This window comes from Rhodamnia argentea, chromosome 7 (assembly GCF_020921035.1).
Source record: "Rhodamnia argentea isolate NSW1041297 chromosome 7, ASM2092103v1, whole genome shotgun sequence".
Classification (NCBI taxonomy): Eukaryota; Viridiplantae; Streptophyta; class Magnoliopsida; order Myrtales; family Myrtaceae; genus Rhodamnia; species Rhodamnia argentea.
The window spans coordinates 16,425,716-16,435,158 of record NC_063156.1 but is presented as its reverse complement, the minus strand read 5'-3'; the positions used below and the strand labels follow the sequence as shown (position 1 = coordinate 16,435,158).

At 40.6% G+C, this 9,443-nt stretch overlaps 1 protein-coding gene across 1 annotated transcript; it reads right to left on the bottom strand.

Annotated features, from left to right (window-relative positions):
• Positions 1-8,179: 8,179 nt before the first annotated feature.
• LOC115748675 (aquaporin TIP1-1) lies at positions 8,180-9,392 on the bottom strand. Its single transcript, XM_030685244.2, has 2 exons — positions 8,915-9,392; positions 8,180-8,805 (listed from the first exon to the last, which is right to left on the bottom strand). The coding sequence occupies exons 1-2, from the start codon at positions 9,296-9,298 to the stop codon at positions 8,431-8,433; spliced, it is 759 nt and encodes a 252-aa protein (XP_030541104.1). The 5' UTR covers positions 9,299-9,392; the 3' UTR covers positions 8,180-8,430.
• Positions 9,393-9,443: the final 51 nt, after the last annotated feature.

The window sequence follows — 9,443 nt, the reverse complement described above, 5'->3', positions numbered from 1 at the left end:
CACATATTTCACTTTATCCGTCTTCAATGCCGGATGAGAGTTCCGATGGAAACTTTTTGGCTGAAGTTGTTACGTGAACTCAAGTAAGGCACCGAGTGTATCGAAAGTAATCATCTGTACGGTATTAAAATGAAAAGACATAAGCTCCATGGGGAAGGAGAAAAATACCGTAATACGTATTTCGTATTACGTATGCATAGTCGACCAATGAGAGTTGGCAAAAGTTTAGATCTCAACTTTTCTATGCCGTGTGAGACTCTTGAGAATAAAATTCCTTATTTTTAGTACCCTCTTGACTCTTTGTTACTCTCGAGATCTCTATTTAATGTTCGCTATCTCACAGTGTTACTTATGGTCATGAAATTGATTCGATCTAAAGGGACATTTCTAGAAAAGTGAGCTGAAATGAGATTAAGAGGTTTAATGGATGAGGAAGATCGATTTAGAGATTTGTGTCACGTCATGGATTATATTCACGGACCGGTCGCTTATAATTATTTAGTGTGATCATAACTGTGAATATAACGTATCATATTTTTGAATGAGATCCAGAGAGAGATATGTATGTGATCGATCGATCTAGGGTACAGCATACTGAAATCTATCTGTGCTCATGTCCATTTTTTTTTAGCTGTCATATACTCCTAATAGATATGTGACAACGAGCTCTTAAAGTACGCTAGTCGCACGGGTTATTTGCCAATATGAACTTTGCGAAAATAAAAGGAGTTTTGTATTTAGCCCTCGGTGGGCAGATGGGAGTTGTTTGCCTTGCATGGGCGAGTGGGAGATATTGGATTATATTGAACGGGGTCCACAGGTTACGGTGTGCGCCCATGCGGGCAACAACATCTTCCCTTAGCGATTATTACAGGAAACCAACGTGTAAAGTCATGTTGTTTCAACAGATGATAAACCTGACTTCCTCCCTATCGTTTTAACTACACTCATTCAATCACTTTCAAAAATCAAAAGACACAAAACGTAAACTCTCCTCCCGATTCTCAATTGATTGACGTTCGACGACGGAACTCCGAGATCGCAAAAGGGAGCTTTTAATCGATGATAATTAAGGTATGTCCTCGTGATATACTTTGCACTATCGTTGATTCAAGTGATTCAATTGGGCATGTTTCCGCGAATTAGATTGAAGTAGAACAGGAATGTAAATTCCCAACAGTCCCCATGGAGTCTAACAATCAGCTAATGATCCGGGAGAAACATGAGTATGGAAATTCCATTGCTCAACTCACAAGCCCAACTCAAGCCTTATCAAGTAATCAAGCCCGTTTGTTAACCATACAAGCAGATGGAAATTTTGGCAACAACACGGTACATTGGGTCCAAATCGTCCACGTAGAGCTTCTAGAAGGTGAAGTGTAAATCCAGATTGAGATTGCATGGTTGGCAGTTGATGTGCAAGGTCAGTGGGTCAAGTCCTAGTTCTCATGTGTTTTAACATATTCTATTGTGTCTAAATCTTTACTATGTTTGCTAGTTCACATATCTTTAATGTTTGGCTAGTTTGCATGTCTTGGCTCTTTTGTAAGTAGAGGTGGATTCTCAAATGTATGGATTGAATTTGTGTCTGAGAATACATGAGATTTCCTCGTCAAGTGAGTGAAGTTCTTCAATTTCGGTTCTATTTCCATTTCTGTCGTGGTAAGCCTTGAATTCTTTATTCTTAATTGGTTGATTGTTCCTTTGTACGTTGGTTCATCTACCTCATTCTGGCTTTAATCTTCTAACCGTCTAAACGCACTCCATCAAACACTTCCCAGCCAGCGATTCCATACACTTTGCCCATCAAATACGTTCAACATCCTCTAATTCCACCCACACATCAGCTAACTTCCATCATCGCTATAAGCCCATTAGCTTGAAAGTGAAAATTATAGGCAGTAACAAATGTACCTAGTGGACAAATAGGAGACATTACCTCGAAGAAGAGAGTCCTAATTGGAAAAACATTAAATGGAGGACAGAAATTTACCGAATTACCTCAGGCATTACCCAAAGCTTTAATCAATAATTTGGTACTCTTATAAGGTTAATGGCTTGCCTTCTCCTGATAATGCTTATTTAAATGTCTAACCAAAAAACTTAAACTTATAAGTAGAGAGAGACACGTGTATATAAAAAGCATATTGAACTCACAAACAAGCGACTTGGTGTTAGAGATATGCCCTAAAGCGACTATGTAATAGTTACATTTTAGGGATTTCAGTTGTATTTTCAATTTCTTATTTAATTAATGGCAAAGACATATTTATTCCTTTGGTCCGATTATTTACTTATATGAATAAATTCCACAAGATTAGTTGTGGCTGTACCTATTCTTGAGACGTTGAGAATATGTGTGACATGTTCACAGTTAGATTGAATCTTTAAACTGTTCCTGGTTGATGGATCATTGAATGGATAACAATGATCCCGTTGAGACCGGTGTGTTCTTAACTTCACCATTGAGCATTGGATACTTAAGGGAATGATGAGTCACAAGTCATTGGGTATTGCGATGCCCGAGTTAGAACACAGGTGCTTGTATTAGACAAGTTCACCGAACGTGACACACATTGAACGATTAGCGACATGGAAGCTTTTAGCGTGGTCAATGTCTAATCGTTCATGTTTTGGTCTTATGTAAATAATCCTTAGACCTGAGGCAGAGTGTTGACTTGTGTGTTGGATGACTATGGTTCACGAGGACGCATATTGATGGTTCGTCGATCCGTCTCTGTACTTGATGGTCACAGTTCATGCACATACGAAGTCACACGTGTGCGCAAAATGGAATCTGTCTCCTTGTCACATGCAAGGTATGATATCCTATGCAATTTAATTATGACAATGTATTGAAATCCTCGGCCGGGGTTATGATCGAGAATGAAATGTTCATATCTCATATAAATGCATGTCAATTAGATTTGTGCATATGATCGAATTGGTGACTTGACAAATATTCCATGGTCTTTGTTCCATCGGGATATAGTAAGACAGATGGATTGAATTACACTGTAACCAAAGCCGATAGGTTCATTATGTTCTTAAAGCATTCACACTGTCTAGGTAGCCATGACATATTGCTAGATATCACTCATGACTTGTAGGACCTAGAGGTTGATCGAGATAATCAATTCTCTTGAAAGTACTCAAGTGTTAGTGCATGTCTTATCGCCAACTCGATGATGAACTTAGGAATGTCACACACCTTAATCAATACATGACGACAATGAACGGAAAGACAATATTGCAAATATGTTTGCAATTACGATATACCAATTTTAGTCGGGCTAAAATTAAATTAAATGTGATTTAATTTTAATTTTATTTTTTGGTCATCGGCGCACGTGCATATGATGCACACGTATGCTCAACGTGGACATATATTATATGTCCAACATGCACATTTATTATTGTATAGCCTTTATGTTTTTATTATAATAATGATGGTTATTATTTTTTTATAAAAAAAAAAAGTATGTGCATGCACATGGTCAGCAAAATGCTGACCATGTGCGTGGCACACGATGAGCAAATGTTGCTCATTGTGTGCCCATGCACAATGCACGGCAACGTCAGTTCCCGTCGTTGTGCAATGCGCCCACGATCGGATCGTGGGTGCTTCTCACGATGATGATCGTGCGGCGCTTTTTTCATTAAAAAAAATAGAGATTGGTCTGCAAAAAGGAAAGGGAAAACGAGTGAAAAACGGTTTTCACTCGGGCGTGCATTTGTGAGAGAAAACAAAAAATACTCTCTCTGCATTTACGTTTTTGCAGTGACCGAAAATCGAGCGTGTGGAGAATTGTCACCACGAATTGCTAGCACAATTAAGGTGGTAACTTTCGCGTGTTCGTTCTTCCGTTCGTTTTCGTGATTGGTAGTGTGTCCGAACTAGAGGCTCAATACTTGTGGGGTTCGGATAAAACGTTTGAACCTTTTTCTTTTCATGCACGCTTTAAGAGGTAACTCGTTAACCATCTTTCGTTTAACATGATTTTCGATTGAAACGCACGAATTACGCCTCCGGAGATACGTGTATAGGTTTTTATTTACTTTTGCTGCGTTTATATTTTATTTGCCTATGCATGTTACTCGAGTCCCAACACTTGGATCCTTTATTAACGTTGTTGACAAGCTCGTCCGTGAGGGACAAATGTCCTCAGTGGGGAACCACTCCTGAGTCAAAATCTTCTGCGTGAACACGACGTGTTTTTTTTTTTTTTTCAAAACCCGAACACAACATCGATCCTAATGGTTTTGGCTATTCTGGGCCATTTTTTTGTTGCCCTTTTCCCCCCTCAAATTTTGGTTCTGATTGACTGAGGCCAGCACAACCGGGCTCATTCACAAGGCCGGCCCAATTACAGGCCCATGCATTGCAATGGTAAGTGTTCTGTTCGAGCCGTTTTTCATCATGAGATAGACAATAGATTTTCCTTTGAATTCCTCAAGATTGTTTTATCTGCAGGATAAAGTAACATCACCCAAGAGTAGCGAATCCATGTAGGAAGTAATGCACAACCCCGTCGAAACAAAGTTGTAATTTCCTTAAGGAGAGGAATAAGTAAGCCAAGCTCAAATATCACATGTGCTATTTCATTAAAGTGAGAAACACAAGCTATTTTGAATGAGTTGAAACTAAGCTTGTAGAGAAAGCTTGGTTGTTTATCCATGCACGTGTTTCCACTTATACAAATTGTCATCACTCATTTGGGCAAACTTTCCATAGCGGTCCTTTCTCGATTAAGATTCTCGCATCTTGAGCACTGTTGGGGGGATTGATATTGACCTGTCTTTCCAATAACTAGCATACTTTTGCAAAAGTAGAGTTTAATCTTTTTCTATAGTTTTGATCATAGTAATGTTTAATCTCATTCATTTACCATCAGCGCAAACACATACAGAAATTACCAGAAAATGATGTGATTGTGATGATTATCAAATGAGCCACATTAATTCAGCACTTAAAAATGGGTAAACATAAAATAGATTTGAATTTTACAATTTCGGCCCATAGAGCTGAGCATTTAAAATTCAGCACTCGAAGTTTAATTACATCATATTAGTTCGACCAAACGGGATCACTCCCTTATGCAAATGGAACTACAAATGACATTAGCAATTCAGAAGCACTTGGGCAAAGTCATTTCTTTCAAAGAATGAAGTCAATGTATTGGTCAAGTAACTCAACCAATACTTCGGCACACTTCGAGCAAAATGAGCATATAATCAACTTGCGTGCATTAATCATACGTAATATCGAACACCTCAACTCTTTAAAAATACATAAAGATTAAGTTTAAATTCAATGTAAAGTCACATGAACTATATGGACATGCCCAAAACTAGTGGTGGGTGTGGAGAAACATCTTTCCCGGCTTCCAAGCTTTCCGGCCACTAAAAGGCAAAAAAGCAAACAAACAAGCAAGGAGAGCGAGAGAGACGACAAAGCCAATAAAAGGTCAGTCCAATCACATAATTGTCGGTATCAATTATGGTAAATTTGGGTCCAAAAATTTCCAAGTGCTCTTCTGCCTTTTGATGTCGATCATCTAAGGGAATCTCTATGCACGATATAGAACATGTCTGAATTATTCACTAGAAAATCATATTTGGAATTTCTCTTTTTCGAGAAAAGAATCAGTCACAATAGTGAGAAGACGATGTTCCAGTGGAGCCCATGATTCACCGCCCCGCCAATGACCTCCACAAGCTGAAATAAAAGACTGTCAGTGATGGAGAGAGGTAATACAGAAGCATGTTCTGAAGTTTTCTCCTTTTTGTCTTGGGGTGTGTTATGAGAATTTTAGCTGAATCTCTCTTTCATATATATCCTTCAAATTTGGAAAAGGAGAAGGAATAACAAGCACGTTAGAAGAAGTTGTGAACGTGGTATAATTCAATCATAGAATCATTGTTAGAACAAAGTTAGGGTAAATATTTTTTTCAAATATGTATGGTCATTTGATTTCTAATAGTTTCAATTGTGTTTTTAAACGACTATTTACTGTGTAGGAAAAAGATTCAATTTTTGACAAACGTATCCTTTCAAATTACAATGCATTGCCGCCTTTACGTTATTGGTTGTAGAATATTTATAAATAAATGAAAAACAACGAAACCTCAGACCAACCCTCCCAAAAGACTTCCCGTGTCGATTGAAAGAATTCGATGTCGCCAATAGTTCTTATCTCCAACATTGACTAGTTGTCATCGACCACAGTTGAACGTAGCATCATGCTCATGCTCAACGCCAACGTCGGCCTTGATCTTTCAAATCGGCAGTGAGGTTGACCTGCCATATTTATTGAATTCCAGAGGAATTAACCCTAATATCATCGACGGCCGGTAAATTGAGCTGGTCTCTCCATGCTGATCTCCAATCCTTCAAGAGGTGTCGTGTTCAAATCTTTCAATGAATGGACTAGAGTTGGATGTTTTCGGCTTGTGGACCAAGGCACACTTTTGGAGAACTGCTTTTGAGGACCACAGCAACCCACACACTCGAAGTATGTTGAATAATTATGCATGTGCATCCAAATTATGGGCCATGATTAGAAGTAGGTAGTGACGTGACTCGTCGAAACCATATCATAATTCATACCTATACTAAGCTTCTCGTAATTCATATTACACACTTTTCTAAAAAATATATGCAAATAGCCCACGATTAATTTTACTCGGTGTACATGTTCGTAATTGAGAAAATTATCCAGTTAGTTCTAAAATTATTATATGGATACAAATTCAATTCTCAAATTTTCACAGGGAATGAATGACGTGGCGGTGTAACACATAAAACAGTTAGCTATGACTGAATCACCATGCTAGTGATTTTGACAAAATTAACGTAAAGAACCATATTAAAATTTCACGCAAATGTTTAAGATTTATTTGACAAAATTGAAAAATTCAGAATTAAATTAACGGCCATATAATAGGTTTGTTGGACTTATTAAGTAATTTTCCCGTACATAATGTCCATATCTTGTAAAATCGCAATAAGAGTTATTACTACTAAAGAAAATTTCCTCCAAACAAGAACCCACCATAATAGGTCATAACGCCGTATCTAAGCGCTCACCAAATTTTGGTAAAACCATAGCTATTGGAGAGGAAAATTTCGGTATGTGCTCCTCACGGATATTGACGCGAGATTCGGTAATCGGCCGTTAGACTTTGGTACGACGAAAGATTCGTTTTTTTGGAATGAATGGATATCTTTACAAACGATACTTAATTGATTTATCTTTCAAATTTACTTACTTTATTAGATTTGTATATTTATCTTGAAATTACGGAATTCTTTTAGTACGAAATGAGAATTTTCTTGCTAACAAAACAATAATAATAATAGGATCCTTTCAATTTGAAATACCATCATAGATATGTCCCATCATGAATTTTTATCGGATCTCCGACCCAAATTATGAGCTAAGCATTATTTTCGACTGGTGAAATCCTCCTATCATTATTGTTATTACGTTGTTGCAACATCAAAATAACACAACATTATCTCTTAGAAAAAAGTTGATTTTAGAAACTCTTCATAGGATGGACGAGGCTTGAAGGTTTCACTGAAGAGCAGATCCCCGAAAAATGGCGGAAGATAATTTTTCTTTCCCTTTTCTTGTGAAAGATACAGTTACAGCTCTCTGGACAAAATTAAAGATAAGTGCAAAAACAGTAAATAACCACCTCGTGCTACAGTGAAAATTTATGTGAACATGATAAGTTAGGTACTATTTGATTTGATGCAAAATCTGCCTGCTAAAGTAAAATCTGCCTGCTACTTTGCCCGATATTCAGATGATCTTTCGGCACATGCTACCAAAATAGACAACTGTCTGTTCCGGCCCTTTCACTTCTGCAGACCCTCCGGAATGACTCTTATTACTGTACCCACCACTCTCTACAGTCGCTTTAGTTTCTGTCTAATGACTTCCATATCTACGTCTTTCCATATTTACATCTTTGTCTGATGAGTAGATTCCTCTAGGTTCTAGGCCTTTTTATGGACGATTAAGTTGAAAAAAATAAGTAATTCTTAATAATTTTTCTATAAGATTTGAAATATTGTACGTTTTTTTATGCGAAAAAGGGTCAAACTTCCATACTGGAACACACCTGAGACTGGCACAAGGATGAGGAGGAGAAGAGGAGGAGGAGGTTGTGAAGGAAGAAATGAACCAACTAGAACAAAATAAGACAAATCCACACCCCCTTGCCTTTAGAGCGACTGACTCACAGAAAAAGCATTTCAAGGGGGAAACAAACGGCGGTCATGACGAAGACGAAGCGACGACCAGACACAGAAGAAAGATCCTCAGAAAGACATGGGAAAAATTAAATACACCCAGAAAAGAAGAAGAAGAAGAAGAAGCCGTCGAGACTGTCCGAAGCGACGCGAGCAACGGACTTCCTCTAGTAGTCGGCGGTGGGCAACTGCTCGTGGCCGGTGTGGCTGATGAAGAAGACATCGTAGATGAGCCCGGCGAGCCCGCCGCCGACCAGGGGCCCTGCCCAGTAGACCCAGTGGTTGTCCCAGGTCCAGCTCACCAGTGCGGGCCCGAACGACACGGCCGGGTTCATCGACGCCCCGTCGAAGGCGCCCCCGGCCAAGATGTTGGCGCCCACGATGAAGCCGATGGCGATCGGGGCGATGATCCCAACGTTGCCCTTCTTCGGGTCGATCGCCGTGGCGTACACGGTGTAAACCAGGCCGAACGTCATCACAATCTCCAGCACGAACGCGTTCCACACGCTCACCCCCGACGACAGCGAGAACGCCGACGTGGTCTGCACATACAACAACAGCGAGACGCACCGCTCATTTCGAGGCACCGGCCAATACCAAAATCGCGTTCAGAAAATTCGTGAGCATATATGGGGAAGGAAAATCTCTTACCAATCCGCCGGTGGCGAACTTGAGGAGCAAGCAAGCGACGGTGGACCCGAGGAGCTGGCCGATCCAGTAGAGGATCCCGCGGAGGAGGGAGATGTTGCCGCCAACGAAGGCGCCGAAGGTGACGGCGGGGTTGACGTGGCCGCCCGAGATGTTGGCTCCGACGGAGACGGCGACGAAGAGGCCGAACCCGTGGGCGAGCGCCGCGGCGACGAGGCCAGCTGGGGTGGTGGAGCCGTTGTCCGTGAGTTTGTTGAAGGCCATGCCGGAGCCCTCACCAGCGAACACGAAGATGAGGGTGGAGAAGAACTCGGCCAGCGCCGCCTTCAGGGCGTCGGGGTGGTAGGCCTCCTCGGGCCGGCCGACGGCAATGTTCCTGATCGGCATCTTTCCCGGCGTACGGACGGTGGTTGTGGTGGCGCTTTTGGTTTGGCTTGGGCAAGTGTTTACGGCTTCGCTCACAAATCTCCACCAAGGACTGGTCTCCACATTTCACTGGAGAGAGACCGCTTATATTGAACTCGTGAGGGGG

What these genes read in the sequence shown, in the direction of transcription:
- LOC115748675 (XM_030685244.2), bottom strand. Translation starts at nt 9,298, where the DNA reads ATGCCGATCAGGAACATTGCCGTCGGCCGGCCCGAGGAGGCCTACCAC. An exon ending in AGTTCGCCACCGGCGGATTG is followed by an intron (nt 8,806 to 8,914) that starts GTAAGAGATTTT and finishes TTGTATGTGCAG; the next exon opens with ACCACGTCGGCGTTCTCGCT.